The sequence below is a fragment of the Penicillium odoratum genome (genome assembly GCF_028828045.1).
Source record: "Penicillium odoratum strain IBT 22623 chromosome Unknown utg000001l_segment0_segment0, whole genome shotgun sequence".
Classification (NCBI taxonomy): Eukaryota; Fungi; Ascomycota; class Eurotiomycetes; order Eurotiales; family Aspergillaceae; genus Penicillium; species Penicillium odoratum.
Genome location: NW_026643143.1, coordinates 4,011,954 through 4,027,900, shown reverse-complemented (window position 1 = coordinate 4,027,900; position 15,947 = coordinate 4,011,954). Strand labels below are relative to the sequence as shown.

Here is a 15,947-nt window from a genome sequence, read left to right as displayed (position 1 = left end):
ATCATTCCTTGGTTCCATCTTCTGGATTTATGTGCATTCTTTGTATTCCACATTCCTCGTCAACCCATAACGCGAGTGTCAACCTGTCAAAACTACCGCATCCGCTGTCTCAGTGCTGGTAGCTGAGGAAACTGCTTGGCTGTTCTTTTATTGTGCAACTTTTCAATTGATACCCCCACACACGATAATATGAGTACTTGAGATACGACAGAAAGAGACAAATTCCAGTCATGAATCGTCACCCGCCATCCAGCTTCGGGGATGAGCCCCCGTCGTATGACCAGGAGACAGCTTCGTTCTTATCCGAGGTCGAATCCCCATCGCGCCAGAATGGCCCAACAATGCGCCTGCTGCCTACAAGTGGTGAGGAATACGGTGACTTGAGCGAAAGTCCAAGGGCCACCTCACAGTTCCAATATCAACAAGGTTACAGCCAAGTCTATGATCAAGAGTATGACACAACTCCGTAAGTGTGTTCGACTTTCCCAAATACAAATTTTCTTTCCCACCCCACATTCCAGTCGTTACCCCTACGACATTCCAGAACGCGAAGACCAATGAAACTGTGACTTCTTCCATGGGATTGCTCAGGAATGGCCGCTTTTGCGACTGAGAACCCCCCATCCTGAAAGCTTGGTCAAGATCAGCGGGTGTCAAACAGTGTATACATTGCACTTGCCTAACGCGTTGTCCTATTTCCCAACTGTGGACAATATGCCATCAAATCCACATACAATGGATCGCCCGTCGAGACCACGAACCAGAACTAACGTTCGATCACGGAATAGAACCGGACACACACAAGACTACAACGATGGTCGATTCTACCAAGTTCCAAGCGCAAGCTCGCCTTCGCGTCCAGCATCAAGCTTGTCTGGTATCCCCAATATCCCCGCACCCACTGCCAGTCTAGCCGACCCTTCAGTCTACCCATCAATTCCCCCACGCACAGGATCTCCCATCCGGCCTTGGAGTCCTGGCCACGTTCGACCTCCTTCTGTATCAAGTGCCGGATATGAACGTGTCGATATCAACGGTAGCCCTCGACCCGGTACTCCGAGCTCACGCTATGGAGGTAGCCCCCGACGACCACTGCCTCCAGCTCCATTATTCTCTGGGCCTAGCGCGTCGATGGGTGGAGACACGAGCATCGATATTGGTGACAGCATGGGTGAGGATCCCTTTGACGATCCTTTCGGCGCCCGTGGTCAGACTATCAACCACAATTCGCGCGGCAGTGTACGATCTTTCCTGAGTGAATCGACTGTTATGGGCGACGAAAAGGATGCGATGTCCAAGGTGGATCTTGATGAATATGATGATGGGGAAATTGATCCGAATATGCACTATGGTCCCGCGCCCGAGAAGCAGGCCCGTCGAGGTGTCCGCGATGCTCAGATGGCCAAGAAAGAAGTTCAGTTGATCAACGGTGAACTTATTTTGGAATGCAAGATCCCCACTATTCTGCATAGTTTCTTGCCTCGCCGCGATGAACGCGAGTTTACTCATATGCGATACACGGCCGTTACCTCCGACCCCGATGACTTTACGAGCCGCGGTTACAAGCTCCGACAGCAGATTGGTACCACTGCGCGTGAAACTGAGCTGTTCATTTGTATTACCATGTACAACGAGGACGAGATCGGCTTCACTCGAACCATGCACGGTGTCATGCGCAACATCAGCCACTTGTGCTCACGTACCAAGTCTCGCACCTGGGGTAAAGACGGGTGGAAGAAGATTGTTGTCTGCATTATTTCTGACGGTCGGAAGAAGGTCCACCCTCGCACTCTCAATGCTCTGGCTGCCCTCGGTGTTTATCAAGAGGGCATTGCAAAGAACATTGTGAACCAGAAGGAGGTCCAGGCCCATGTCTACGAGTACACCACTCAGGTATCCCTGGACTCTGACTTGAAGTTCAAGGGAGCTGAGAAGGGCATCGTTCCCTGCCAGGTCATTTTCTGTCTGAAGGAGCACAATCAGAAGAAGCTGAACTCTCACCGTTGGTTCTTCAACGCTTTTGGTCGGGCCCTCCAGCCAAACATTTGTGTTCTTCTTGATGTTGGAACCAAGCCAGATCCCACCGCTTGTTACCACTTGTGGAAGGCCTTTGACCAGGACTCCAACGTCGCGGGTGCTGCGGGAGAGATCAAGGCTGGTAAGGGTAAAGGCATGCGTGGCTTGCTTAACCCCCTTGTGGCCAGTCAGAACTTTGAGTACAAGATGTCCAACATTTTGGATAAGCCTCTGGAGTCTGTCTTTGGTTACATTACTGTGCTGCCTGGTGCACTCAGTGCCTACCGATTCTTCGCTTTGCAGAACGATGCCGACGGCAACGGTCCTCTGAACCAGTACTTCAAGGGTGAAACTCTCCACGGTCAAGATGCTGACGTCTTCACTGCCAACATGTACCTTGCCGAGGATCGTATTCTCTGCTGGGAGTTAGTGGCGAAACGTGAAGAGAAGTGGGTCTTGAAGTTCGTCAAGAGTGCTGTTGGTGAGACTGATGTCCCGGATTCAATTCCCGAGTTCATCTCTCAACGTCGTCGTTGGCTGAACGGTGCTTTCTTCGCGGCTGTGTACTCCAACTTTAATGCCAAGCAGATCTGGAAGACCGATCACAGTATTGGTCGCAAGATCTTGCTTCACATTGAGTTTGTGTACCAATTCTTTAACCTTCTTTTCACCTACTTTGGTTTGGTAAGTTTCCTTAATCATTTTCATTATGCGCCCAACTAACTCTATGACAGGCAAATTTCTATCTGGCTTTCTACTTCATTGCTGGCTCTTTGACTGACGAGAAGCTCGATCCCTTTGGCCATAACATGGGCAAGTACATTTTCTATGTACTTAAATATGCTTGCGTCTTGGTCATGTGTCTGCAGTTCATCATTTCTCTGGGCAATCGTCCTCAAGGTGCCAAGAACCTCTATCTGAGTAGTATTATCGTTTACGCTATCATCATGGCCTACACTATTTTCTGCACGCTGTACCTCTTGGTCCTGGAGTTGATGGCGCGGGCAGGAGATGGAAATTCCGATCTCACAGTTAGCAGTACCCTGCTGATGGAAATCGTCATCTCCATGTTGTCGACCGTTGGTCTGTACTTCTACATCTCCATCCTCTACCTTGACCCGTGGCACATGATCACCTCTTCACTTCAATACTTCCTGTTGATGCCAAGTTACATCTGCACACTGCAGGTCTATGCCTTTTGCAACACTCACGATGTGACATGGGGTACAAAGGGTGACAACGTCATGAACACCGATCTCGGTGCTGCAAAGACCATCGACGGCAAGACCGTCTTACTGGACATGCCATCTGAGCAACTGGATATTGACAGTGGCTATGATGCTGCGCTCCGCAACCTCCGTGATCGTCTCGAGGTTCCTGAGCCCCCACTGAGCGAAGCCCAAATGCAAGAGGATTACTACCGTGCCGTACGTACCTACATGGTATCAGTTTGGATGGTAGCGAACCTGGTCCTCACCATGGTTGTCTCAGAAGTCTACGGTGTCGACGCTGGCGGCACAAACATCTACCTCTCGATCATTCTATGGTCCGTCGCCGGTCTCGCCTTGATCCGTGTTGTCGGCTCAACTACCTACGCCCTGCTGCATCTCATCCACAAGATAGTCGAAACAAAAACCAAATTCGACGCTGGAAACCTCACAAACTTCGCTCCGAGCGTTTTCGGTGGTAGTAACGTCAGCTCAGAGCGCAGTTCCCAGAAGCCTGTTAACTATAGTGGCAAACCAAGCTTCAAGGATCGTTTGAATGAAGCTAGATGGGCCGCTGGTCGGGCAGCTGGTAAAGCGATGTTCTGGCGCAAGTAGATTCTTGCTTTCGTCGTTTGACTTGTGATATTTCATCCTTTTTATGATCTCTGGAGCCGATTAATGATTCCCACCACTTCCGGAGTTTACTTTTTTCCCTTGGTTTGTTATGAAAATAGTTGACATGATATTGCGCTTGGATCTTTTTATGTGTCTATGCTTATTGATAAATGTATTTATGCGCTTTGAAATTACTCCAATGTTACAATGATTTGATTTTAAGACTGCAAGATCTGGTATATTCTTTAGCTCTCTGGCCAAGCCGAATAAAGACTCGTCTCACCACCAACAGAGCAGGTTGATAAGAGCATATGAATAACGTAGGCTTTCTTGAGCCAGGTATTGGAGGAGATATTACAGTATGCCCGATTGGGACTTCATCTTATATTGATGGGCTGGCAAAAACATTGAATAGACATATCATTATAAACCAAGTACCATCCGAACAATAAGTATCAAAGTTTAGAAACTTTCTTCCCATCTTTGATAATTTCCTCAATCAACTTGGCAGCTGCCAAAGTCTCTTCATCCTTGAAATGCTTCCCTGCAACCTGCAAAGCCACAGGTGCACCTTCATATCGCTCGGGACCCTCATACTTTCCCCACTCCCTTTCCTCAGCCTCACTACGCGGTTTATATTTCTTATCCTGCTCCGTCAAAGCATCCAACTTCGAATCAACCGCAATGCCCGATGGAAACACCACCGACGGAAGATCCAGCACATTCCAGATCGCGGTGTAATTCCAGTAATGCGATTCGCCATATACCGCCGCAACACCGGGATACGCGGGTGATATGATAAAGTCGACGCCTCGGCTTTTCAGCACGGCGTTATACTCGTCGCGGTAGACATCGCGTTGGTATTGCAGTTCCCATGCTTCGGGGTGAGTAAGTGGGTCTGGTCGGGAGTAGTTGAAGACCCAGTCGGTCAGTGGGAGTATTGGCTCGCCTGATTCACGAATGACTTTGCGCTGCAAGGCGGCGCTTTCGGGGTAGTAAAGGCTAGACTGTTTGGATATAAGTCTTCTTTGTTGTCATCTTAGGTGCGATGGAACTTACAATAATCTTCCATCCGTGATCATGCTTGTATGGCTCCCAGTCAACAACGTTGATTCCAGCAGCGACGAGCTTTTCTTTTGCAAGTTTGAGTGCTCTGGTTACTGGTGGATGAGGGCGAACAATACTGGTGTTCGGTTAGTAGGTTTCTCAATTGGGAGTTGTATCAAGTCATACCCATCATCCCACATAATACCCACAGTCATACTCCTAGTAGGAGTCACAGTCTTCCATGGAACCGGTACCAAAGATGTTTCGACATCCCAAGGCTCTTGATCCAGTACTGCCTTTTGAAATAGTTCAATATCCTCTAATGAACTGCTGGCCAAAGGCCCAATAACACCGTGGATTGTCTCCTGTCCAATTGCCGCGACTTTGGCCCCAGCTAGTGGATTACGCATTGCTGTAGGCCGGAATCCATAGGAGCCACAAAACGCAGCTGGACAACGAATTGATCCACCAATATCTGTGCCGATACCAAGTGGTGCGCATTTGAAGCCCGTGGAAGCACCTTCACCACCCGATGATCCTCCTGGGGTCAAGGTGCGATTGTAAGGGTTCAACGTCGCTCCTGTGATATTGTTCTCACAGCAAAGATGCTAGATACTATTAGTAGCTGTGTGGAGAGCGATTCGAGAATAACCCACCATGAGGGCCTGTGGCTGGTTTGTTCGGACGTGGAACACTGCACCGGCATTTGATAATAATTGAAGCAAATGGGCATCTTCGGTGGCGACTTCGTCAACCCTGTTATTCCAAATTAGTATCAAGCTGCCACCAGAGGCATGCTTCACATACCATGCCACATAGCCGGTGTTACATGTCTTGTTCTTCATACCAACATGCTCTTTAACACTAATAGGAACACCGTGCTGGTCATCAGAATATCAATATGCGGTTTTGGATATCTCAAGGATGTGGCTACCTACCAAAGGGCCGACAAGCTTTCCAGTTCGTTGAAAGTGTGCATCCAGCTCCTTGGCTCTGGCGATTGCTTCATCTGCCAAGAATTCCGTTGCAAAATTCAGCTGTATTTTTATCAGTATTCTGTCCTAATCAGCAGAGTACAGATGATTCTTACCAGCTGGTGTCCAAGAACCGCCCTCTTCAAAAATGCCACCACTACCTCCTCGGCCTTTAGTTCCCCTATCCCCATCTTTGTGACAAGTTGTGTAGCGGAGAGATCCGTGATTGAGAGCTCACGCTCGCTCAGTAGTCCGCTTTTCTTTGGGAAATCAATCACATTTTTCTGTGAAGCTGGAGGGAGACTTTCAACTGATGCAAGCCATTGTTTGGGAATGGAGTTGTTGAGGATATCTCTGCCCCGTTGGGCTTGACGCTCCCATTGTTGAAGAGACATGTCGGGTTAATGTTTGTCAGGTCCCGTGAGATGTTTACCGGGTATATACTATGGTTTTATGGTTCACGTAAGATCATAGGTGACGAGAGGAGAATTTGTATACCGCCGACTGTCCAGCCTTTTTAGTCTGACCTGTGCATCTCGGAATCGGAATCCTCTAGGTTGTACCGAGGCGGACTCACCCCCGCACCCTAGATAAAGGTGGAGTAAATCGGAGACTGTCGCGTCGCTTATCTATGCATTGAGGAGCCGTTGGAGGGGACCCTGTAAGATGTTAGGAAAGAGACTCCGCAGCGGAGATATTCCGTGTTTATCTACATTCAACGTTAATCATTGAACCCCTCATTCCAACCACTTTGGGCTTACTCAGTGCCGATTTGACAGACTCATAGCTTTGATTTGCAGCCTGCTTTATGCCTGGAAATATCATGCATCCATAGAATATACCGTACATGTATAATAGGACGCGTAGACTTGTTCAAACACATCATAACTAATGGGTTAACTTGAATCAAAAATACTGAAATGCTAGATAACATGCAGCGTGTTTCTCAGGAAACCAAAGGGGAAAAAAACATTTGAATATATTCCAGAGAAGTGGTATAAAAGAATGTTCAAAAGCAAAAAAGAAATCTCTCCCTCGGGGAATCGAACCCCGGTCTCCCGCGCGTATCAGTGTTAATGACAAGCGGAAATCATGACCCCTAGACCAAGGAAGATAAGATAGTCGAGTTTCCGCTCGACCACTTGGTACTGGTTGATGTAAGATTCTTCTTTTTACATCTTAAGATCAAAAAGCTTTTTGGGTCCAACTTTTACCCACAACAGGTCATTCCCTCACACAATGTCCCACACACCACTTGACACCGCGGCGATTTCTCCCCGTGCGGGTACATGGTAGCTGTTTCGAATTCCATCGCCTCTGGCTGCAATGTCGCAGAATGAATACCATAAGCGTGGAAGCATTCGTTAATCGTCTTCGCCGTCTTAAGAAAGGCACTGACGGAAGGATCAGAGACAACAACATGCACGGAGGCGAGGGTCTTCTGTTGGTTCAAACGCCAGATATGCAGCTCGTGAACAGAGTGCACGCCGGGGACCTGAAATGGTTGGATCAGTCTCATGACAGCTGCAAATAAGGTTCTTATGGCCGGGCTAGGTTGTACCTTCTCAAGATCGTGTTGCACATCACTCAGATCGAGCCCAGCTGGGGCGCTCTCCAGGAGGATCATTCCGGCCCTTCGTACTGCCAAAAAATGAGCTTAATGCTACCTATGCAGGGTTCTGTGCTTGGGAATTCCTGGCCTTACCAAGGGGGATCGATGACAGAATGATCATCAAAGCTATTCCCATGCTTACCCCGGGATCGGCATAGTACCGACCGTCGTATTTTGCAAGCCAAATGACCAAAGCCGCGGCGATAACACCGAGGTTGTTGGCTGCATCGCATAGGACGTGGATAAGGACTCCCATCATACCGAGATCGCCGTGGTCATGGCTATGATCATGCCCGTTCCCACTCCCATGACCGTGGTCGCTGCAATGGGAGATTGGATCGTTGGATTTTTCGTCGCACATATGCTTGTGTTCATGATGCTAGGCGTGTCAGTGGCAATTTTATGACAAGAAATTCTCAAGTACCTTGGAGATGGAGTCTTGATCATCGTCACTAATAGGTGATAGTCCTCCTTCGATTTTGGGTAGACTATGATCATGGCCATGGCCATGGTCATGTCCATGTTCTAGACTTGGTCAGCTTGATGCTCTGTATAGTAGTCTCCATACTAACCATGAAGGAAAAGCACGCTTATGATGTTAAGGCCTAAGCCGATGCATCCAACAATCAAGACTAGTTTAGGGTCCTCAATCCCTGATCGGGTCAGCTATCGATCAGGGCATACGACTTGGGCATGTACTCACGTCGGAGAGCAATAAATCGCTCAATAGACTGCAAGAAAATACTGATTCCAAGCCCAAACAAAAGAACGCCATTGAAAAATGCACCGAGCAATTGCGCCCGCTGCCATCCAAAGGAGAAGCCTCTAGGCGAGTCACCACTTTCTGAGACCTAGAGATATGAGCATCACATCAGACATGCCGGTATTATTCACATACCTTCAAAGCCACTAAAGCAATGACAAATCCCACTAAATCATTCAACTGGAGAATGTTAGCAACTTATCCTGAAAAACATCCGTGGAAAACGTACATAGTGAAAGGCATCTGCAATAAGCGCGAGTGAATGTGTATAGAATCCCACTAATCAAGATTAGAACCAAGATGAATCAAAAGAGCCAGAACTCACCTGAAATCTCTCCCACAAAAAAACAAGTCGATATAGCAATAACAACAGATAATCGCGTCGAGCGCGAAACTCGGAATGGCATGATCTGGGTCGATGTGAGACAAAGCCAGCAAGACCACCTCTTTCCCAAGATGGAAGACGGTCTTAAATCGTGCAATTGAACAAGCTTATCAAAAATGAGCCTAAATCACACAAGATATAGGTACAAAGAAGGGTACTTCAAATCCTTTGGGTCTGGGAGAAGACAACAAATGGGAAAATTTGCCAGACATATGGGGAATTGAACCTTTTGTCCCAAACTTTGAATACTTCTGTCTCATGCTGGTCAAGAAATCAATGGCTGGGGCATACAACGCTCATCGTGTAACTGTGGAGTGGTTCAGGCCCCGACCGCAGGGAAGTATGTAATGAGCATGCGGTATGCTATGTGGGAGCCCTTTTCTACCTGGGTACTCCCTCCAGAACATTTCTGGCTGGTTTGTTCAGGTGGTAATTAGAATATATTATTGGCGAGTTCTAAAGAAATTGATTGTGTATGATCTTAGGGCATAGGTTCGAGTTTTATGGAGTGGACTTGACCTCCCTTCTAGTCTATGACACGAAAAGCCGAGGTGCTTGGAGCTTTAATGATTAAATGACCCAGGGGAAGTTTTTCATTGATAAAGATCAGTCACAAAACTTCAGCCCTAGCCCTCCACATTTACTGAATTGGGTCCCAGCAATTGCCGGTGAGGTCCAAGATTGACCCGTGAAGAATGCAGGCTCATACTCAGGCACCAAGGTACCTACTCCGCGTTGAACGGCACATGAATGCAAGATTCCATGACAGATATGTAAACCAGATAAACATTTTGAGTAAATTCAATTTATGAAATTTTAATGGATCGCTCAACACCTAGAAGCTCAAAAACAAACCACAAAACGCCCTAGCTACCATAACACACGTTTCCACACAGGAGAAGCTATTCCTATGCGGCAATTTGATCAGCCAATCCATCCAACTCACGCTGCCAGTTCCGGTGGCGCGAGACGTGCCAAATAAACTGCTCCGCAAGAGTCTTTGAATCAGGACCGACTTGTCCAACGTTAAGCGTCGTAGCTGCATCGCCATGGCCGGTCACAACACCATAGGATTCGGCAAGAGAGGTACCGGGCTTGGCAATCTGCACCTCATCCAATTCGATTTGTCTCGCGATGAAAGCAACAGCTTCATTCACACCAGCAATGGCCTTAAGGTGAGCAAAAGACTCTGTGATCCAGAACTTGGCAACACCGTTCTTTGCCAACGCGGTAACGTGTTTGCCGCCCGGTACGAAAGTCGCGTCGAAGAGAGTGGAGCGCATGCCGTTGAAAAAGTGATCTGGGATGACCTTTTCTCCCGATTCGGCGACAACGCCTTGTCGCTGAGCGCCGATGGTAAAGACGAATGCATTGCGCGCTTCCAAGGCCTCTTTCATGGTGATATAGGATGAGTAGTCGAATCCGTCGGCAATCAGGATTGCGATTCGACGAGTAGCGATGACGGGGTCTTTAGGCATGTACTCCAACTGACTGAGACCTTTCGCCTTCTGGCCCTTGTTGGGCTTTGAGCTCTTCGGGGTATCTCCGCCGACGTTCTTGGCGATTTGTTCGGCGAGTTCGAGGCTGACAGCTGCGACGCGCTCGGTCATGCGCTTGTAGACGATTGGGTCGTCACAGTGGTCCAGCTCGAAGGAGAAGGCCTTTGCGAGATGCATCTTCTCGATTTCCGAGAGGGAGTTGTAGAATGTCTGAGCTTGGTTGTAGTGCTCCTTGAACTTCTCTGACAAGGCGCGTGCCTTGATGCCGTTTTGCTTCTCGGGGTAGCTTGTGAAGCCGCCCTGAGCGGCTGTAGCCGGGGGGTTTGCGTCGAAGCGGTTAGGCCAGTAGTTAACTGTTCCCTTGGTGATGCGATGGCGTGCAGCGCCATCACGGTTGACGAGACTCATGTACGGGCAAACGGGTCTGTTCACGGGGAGTTCCTCCCAGTTCGCGCCGAGACGAGAGATTTGTGTATCAAAGTACGAGAAGTTCCGGCCCTGGAGGAGAGGGTCATTGGAGAAGTCGATACCAGGTACGATGTGGCTGGTACAGAAAGCAGCTTGCTCGGTCTGTGGGAAGAACTCGTCGACGTTACGGTTCAGCTCCAGCTCGCCGATGTACCGAATGGGAACCAGCTCTTCCGGCCAAACCTTGGTGGCGTCAAGGGGATCGAACTCGAAGTCATCTAGCTTCTCTTCGGGGATAAGCTGTAGGCCAAACTTCCACTTGGGGAATTGACCGGCCTCGATGGCGGAGATGAGGTCCTTGCGGTGGAAGTCTGGGTCTTGACCACAGATTTTCAAAGCTTCATCCCAGACAAGCGAATGAACTCCAAGCTCAGGAGTGAAGTGGAACTTGACAAAATGACGCTTGCCATCTTTGTTGACGAGAGAATAGGTATTCACACCGAAGCCCTGCATCATCCGGTATGAGCGAGGAATAGCCCGATCGGACATTTGCTGTAATAAGTTAGCACATAACCATCACCCAATGATGAGAAGAAAACCTACCCAATAGTTCATGTGTGTCGACTCCGAATGTAAATAAACGAAATCCCAGAAGTTATTATGCGCGCTCTGGCCTTGTGGCACCTCGTTATGTGGCTCGGGCTTCACCGAGTGCACGAAGTCAGGGAACTTGATCGAATCCTGAATAAAGAAGACAGGGATGTTGTTTCCGACAATATCCCAGTTTCCCTCTTCTGTGTACATTTTGACAGCAAATCCGCGTACATCTCTGACAGTGTCTGCGCTGCCTTTGCTACCCTGCACAGTAGAGAAGCGCAAGAAGAGAGGAGTGGTGCGGCTGGTGTCGGTCAACACACCGGCTGTTGTGACATCCTCAGCACTCTCAAACAATTTGAAATGACCGAATGCACCTGTACCACGGGCATGTACGACTCGCTCAGGGATGCGCTCATGGTCAAATCGCATAATCTACAACAGTTATCGTTAGTTATGAAGCTGGTTAGGAGGCATCGACCTCATACCTTCTCACGGGCGATCTGGTCCTCCAATAGCGATGGACCCGTGGTCGAGTCACTGACCACTCGCAACGAATGATCCGGGTCTGAGATTTTGATGCCATAGTCGGTTGTCATATGCTGCTTTGCATGCACATCGACCGTATCCTTCTCCATATCGACAAATTTGCCGTTTTCGGCCGAGTTTGTCTTGGCTGCCATATTCGATAACCGTCAATATCGCAAGTGATTAAAACTCAATCGATACAATTCAATGTGAACGAAAATATCCTGGGAAGTCCTGTAATATATACGGATCATCAGACCTCTAGACAGGATATGCGCAGGTCCTACGTCAATGATGTAACTCCACAGTTTGCAAAACCAGGATAGAGCATACCACCAATCACATCACCAGGAAATGAAATCAAGTTGTTCCACCGGACATATTTGTCCTGAATAGTCTAGATCGGTTCATGGTAATGTCAATTGATCCAGACTCCCAGTCATTGCCAAGCAATACCGGACTGTGATGCCGCTACTGACCACCACTTAGCAAGAAATCTTGCGAATACTAAGATACTAATTGGTGGGTCCACTTCCACGTAAAGCTTAATATTTATTCAGCGAACACTGATCTACAGTGTTCCATAACTTTACTATGATGTATTTTACTTGATATCAAATTGACTAGGATAATTCTCCTTGGTTTCCAATTGCAGGACCAATGACGCTCGCATCTGGACCCGGCACTCTGAGTAATCATTAATAAGCAACATCTCCCCGGGGAAAGGAAAAGAATACTTGATTTGAAGGTGAAAACCTTTGGCATCATTTGTCCTGATTTCCGGGGGGGAATGTTGACCCGCTTTTCTATTGACGTCATATTTAGGTAGTTGATTACCCAATTCGAACATGACGATCATTGGTGATGGAGCTTACTGGTGGATGGGTCTAAGTTCGGATTTATCGGATTTATTGGAAATATTATCAGTCATTGATATACTGATTGCCCCGGTGTCGAGGTTTTTTCTTCGTGGGTCTCTGTCTAAAAGTTAATCATAAAAATAGGACAGCGGCTAGTCAGTGGAGCATATATTTATACTCTAAATACCCTGTTTTTACTGGGCAATGACTCATTTGTCACAGCGCAATGCCTCAATCCTTCCCGTCGGAATTGATGACCACCCGCTGTGCCTCGAGGCTACTGCTATCCTCTTCAAGTTGCTCCATCTCAGGCGTATCCTGATTCCAATTGCCAAACACAGCGAGCATAGTGAAAGGGATTGTGAACCCCCACAGTGAGAATCCTAGTATCATCTGGTTCAAGTTGGACCAGGAAGTTGCGCCGACCGCGTAAGCAATAGTGCTGCCAATAGACTCCCACGATCTGAGAATTCCCGTCGTCCTTGCAATATCACCGTCTCGCTGGGCTCCTTTGATCTCAGCCATTAACCAATAGATGTATGTTTGTAGCACCTCGTAGAAGAATTTGAAGAACATGTAGACGGCAAAGGACGAATTGAAAAAGGGACCATCACCCATATCGAAGGCGGGTGGATCAGCCATACGGGAGAGCTTCGTCTGTGTGACAGCGTTCCATATCCAAGCTGCAGTAACGAATACGAGGACGAATATATACACGGCTTTGGATCTCGTGCGTCGGGAGAAATACTTGAGATCCAGAAGTATGCCTGTCACCACGTTGGCTATGGCGCCAACAACAGCCGTTAGGAAAGATGCAAGGGCTCGGGAGCGGACAGTGAAATATGCTAGCTTTTGTCAATTACATGATTCATCGTCACGGGATGGAGGCCATACTTGTCAGATAATTTCCTTGGTAAGTTGTACCAAATTGTCCTGCAAGGAAGACCGGAATAAGTAGCAACATGTATTTATTCCTGAGTTGCTTCCAGATAGCTCGCGCCTCAATTGCAAAGCTCGTGTCTTTCATGTAAGGAATACTGGTGCCATTTTTTCTGATCACCTTTTGTGGCTGCGATAGCAACAATGCGAAAGGTGCTCCAAGGGATGAACTGGCAACGAGGCCCAAGTATGTTGTGTAGGTGACCTTGCCGACATGTGCGGTATTGATATTAAGAGCGAGGGATATCGCGCCGCCAACTAGCGGTCCCATTTGTCGGATACCCATCCAGATTCCAACGTATCTGGAAATGGTCAGTCACATAAAAGTAAATATTCACCAGGACTCTTGACCTACCGTCCTCGCTTCTCCTCCTCTGGATATCCAACCGCGATGGCAGCCTCACTGGCCCATAGAAGAGAGGCTCCAATTCCACAAAGAGCGGCTCCAAGCAATAAAAACCATTCATTTCCATAGCGATTATTGCAGTATAAACCAGCTGCATAGGGAGTATAGAATGCAGCTCCGATGAACAAGGTCCATTTCGCAGTGATTTTGTTGGTGACACCGCCAGCAAGAAAACATCCTACCGACATGAGTCCATATGTCAAGGCATTGGCAGCGTTGTTGAGTTGAGGCTACGGAAATATTAGCGGGACATTCTTAGAAAAATTGAGCTCACTCACACTGGCGTTACCACCTGCTCCAAGGTTGTTGAGGGCAGTCCAGATGCCGGGCTCGCAAAAAGCGACCAATCCTACGATAATGATCTGGAAAAGACATGATCGGTAGAATTCGATCAAACGATCGAGAGCCATGATGTACGTGAAAGGTAAAGCTCAATTTGTCAAAGAGACAATAAACTATTGCGACAAGCCCAGGGGTCGCATTCTTATGCTCAACAATTCTATTTTCATACCTTGAGACAAATTAGCACGCCAGGACCCATAGTGATCGCGATATCGCGGTGTACCTTCCGCACCTACCTGGAAGGGTCCAATGCAGATTAGATCCTAAGTAAAACTCGAGAGGAATATAATGTGTGTCCTTGGCAGGAACCTAAATGCGCAATACCACAAAGAATGAATATCTGTGCGCCATGGCGTATATCTAGCTCATAAAATTCAAGCCATACGTGGGGGTCTGCCCTATGAATGATGAGGTTTAGTAGCACGCCATGCTCCACTTATATGATAACTTTGTGTAGTGGGTGGGAGGGGTCTTGGCCTGCATCTAATGCCCGTGGCATAGATAACGATTCATTGGGAGTCATCGTATGCATGAGTAGAAGACTAGCTACGTATCTTGAGATCTGTATGGTTCATAGAATTTCTTGATTCAGCCATGCTTTCAAGGTTGGAGGGGATCGCAATACATTTGCAACCTGGAGCACTGCTCACTGATTCCAGTCCTTAGCCAAGTTTTGCAACTGAAGCCCATCATCAATACCGTGATATCATAATAATTGCATCTTCCCTCAAAAGGTTCCGTTGCAACCGGCAAGAAGTCATTCACTCGTCATCGTCATCCTCAGCAAAGGCCTCCAGGATACGTTTTGCCTCCTCTGCATCCTCCTGATCCCATGGCTTGAGCCCGAAACAACGCAGGAACTGGATCCAACCGCCATAAGACTTGACAATTGCCTGCTCCGCAGGGCTGAGAGAAGGCTCTGCCCATGGTTAGCGTAAGAACATCTCGGGAGTGGGGAACGCTCTGATGCGCAGGTAATCCCGGACTCACGAGGTGCGTCGGAAGCAAACATTTTGCAACACACGTATGATCAAGGAAGATATTATTATGAAGGTACGAGCACGGTAAGCTAGTCGGGGTTTTGGATGCCCGAGGACGATGAAGAAAGCGGAAAGCAGAGAATTTGGAGAAAAGTGGATAGAAGTTCAGGATGAAGTGAGAGGTAGTGCTATGTAGTTAGCGGGATGACTGCCTAGCATTTCATGTAGATAAATGTCTCCTTTTTATTTACGAATGACGGACTAGATCTCAACACTGGCTCCCAGTAAGCTGCACATGTTTATGTATGTGTTTTTACACAGTATCAAATCGCTCTGTGACAAGCTTCAGCACTGAATTAATTTACCGTCTATGCCTATCATATCACAGAGAATCGGCTCTTCTCCATGGGAAGCTCTCCATCGATTAGTCGAGTATATTGACTCATCACAACCATCCAACAACCAGCCCCATTCTTTTAAGAACCCCGGGGTACATTCCCAAGAGTTGACCTCCCACGGATCGCCCCATACTATCAAGCCCTTGCGGTCACAATTATCAATAGCATAATTCTGAAATAAGGTTCCCAGCATATCTCGACAGAAACTACTCATTGTGAATAGGCTATTGCCTAGCAGAATGAGATTGTTCCGTAATCGAGGAATAGGAAAGAAGTCAATCGATGGCTCGTAGGGAACACTGAGCTGTAAGCTCGTTGGACATAGAGATGATGGAATCTCAGATGGGAAAATGGATGGTGTGAAGTAGTTTTG

General features: G+C 47.8%; 6 protein-coding genes across 6 annotated transcripts; 1 reads left to right on the top strand and 5 right to left on the bottom strand.

Annotated features, from left to right (window-relative positions):
• Positions 1-230: 230 nt before the first annotated feature.
• chsB (chitin synthase class II) lies at positions 231-3,839 on the top strand (the record flags this gene model as incomplete). The annotated part of the gene is made up of 3 exons (XM_057135479.1): positions 231-466; positions 789-2,700; positions 2,751-3,839. 3 exons carry the CDS (start codon positions 231-233, stop codon positions 3,837-3,839), a joined length of 3,237 nt encoding a protein of 1,078 aa, XP_057001415.1.
• A 455-nt stretch (positions 3,840-4,294) lies between these two features.
• Positions 4,295-6,255, bottom strand: N7520_001543 (uncharacterized protein; the record flags this gene model as incomplete). The annotated part of the gene is made up of 7 exons (XM_057135478.1): positions 4,295-4,846; positions 4,899-5,022; positions 5,073-5,494; positions 5,543-5,642; positions 5,694-5,767; positions 5,825-5,923; positions 5,977-6,255. The coding sequence occupies 7 exons, from the start codon at positions 6,253-6,255 to the stop codon at positions 4,295-4,297; spliced, it is 1,650 nt and encodes a 549-aa protein (XP_057001414.1).
• Positions 6,256-7,032: 777 nt separating this feature from the next.
• On the bottom strand, positions 7,033-8,642 carry N7520_001542 (putative di-, tri-valent inorganic cation transporter; the record flags this gene model as incomplete). Its single annotated transcript, XM_057135477.1, has 10 exons — positions 7,033-7,053; positions 7,113-7,355; positions 7,422-7,501; positions 7,566-7,851; positions 7,897-7,997; positions 8,045-8,125; positions 8,176-8,323; positions 8,371-8,415; positions 8,465-8,514; positions 8,561-8,642. 10 exons carry the CDS (start codon positions 8,640-8,642, stop codon positions 7,033-7,035), a joined length of 1,137 nt encoding a protein of 378 aa, XP_057001413.1.
• An 886-nt stretch (positions 8,643-9,528) lies between these two features.
• On the bottom strand, positions 9,529-11,804 carry catA (catalase catA; the record flags this gene model as incomplete). The annotated part of the gene is made up of 3 exons (XM_057135476.1): positions 9,529-11,079; positions 11,131-11,556; positions 11,610-11,804. The coding sequence occupies 3 exons, from the start codon at positions 11,802-11,804 to the stop codon at positions 9,529-9,531; spliced, it is 2,172 nt and encodes a 723-aa protein (XP_057001412.1).
• A 936-nt stretch (positions 11,805-12,740) lies between these two features.
• On the bottom strand, positions 12,741-14,264 carry N7520_001540 (Major facilitator superfamily domain general substrate transporter; the record flags this gene model as incomplete). Its single annotated transcript, XM_057135475.1, has 4 exons — positions 12,741-13,354; positions 13,404-13,750; positions 13,804-14,084; positions 14,133-14,264. The coding sequence occupies 4 exons, from the start codon at positions 14,262-14,264 to the stop codon at positions 12,741-12,743; spliced, it is 1,374 nt and encodes a 457-aa protein (XP_057001411.1).
• Positions 14,265-14,957: 693 nt separating this feature from the next.
• N7520_001539 (uncharacterized protein) lies at positions 14,958-15,208 on the bottom strand (the record flags this gene model as incomplete). The annotated part of the gene is made up of 2 exons (XM_057135474.1): positions 14,958-15,115; positions 15,187-15,208. The coding sequence occupies 2 exons, from the start codon at positions 15,206-15,208 to the stop codon at positions 14,958-14,960; spliced, it is 180 nt and encodes a 59-aa protein (XP_057001410.1).
• Between the last annotated feature and the right edge of the window lie 739 nt (positions 15,209-15,947).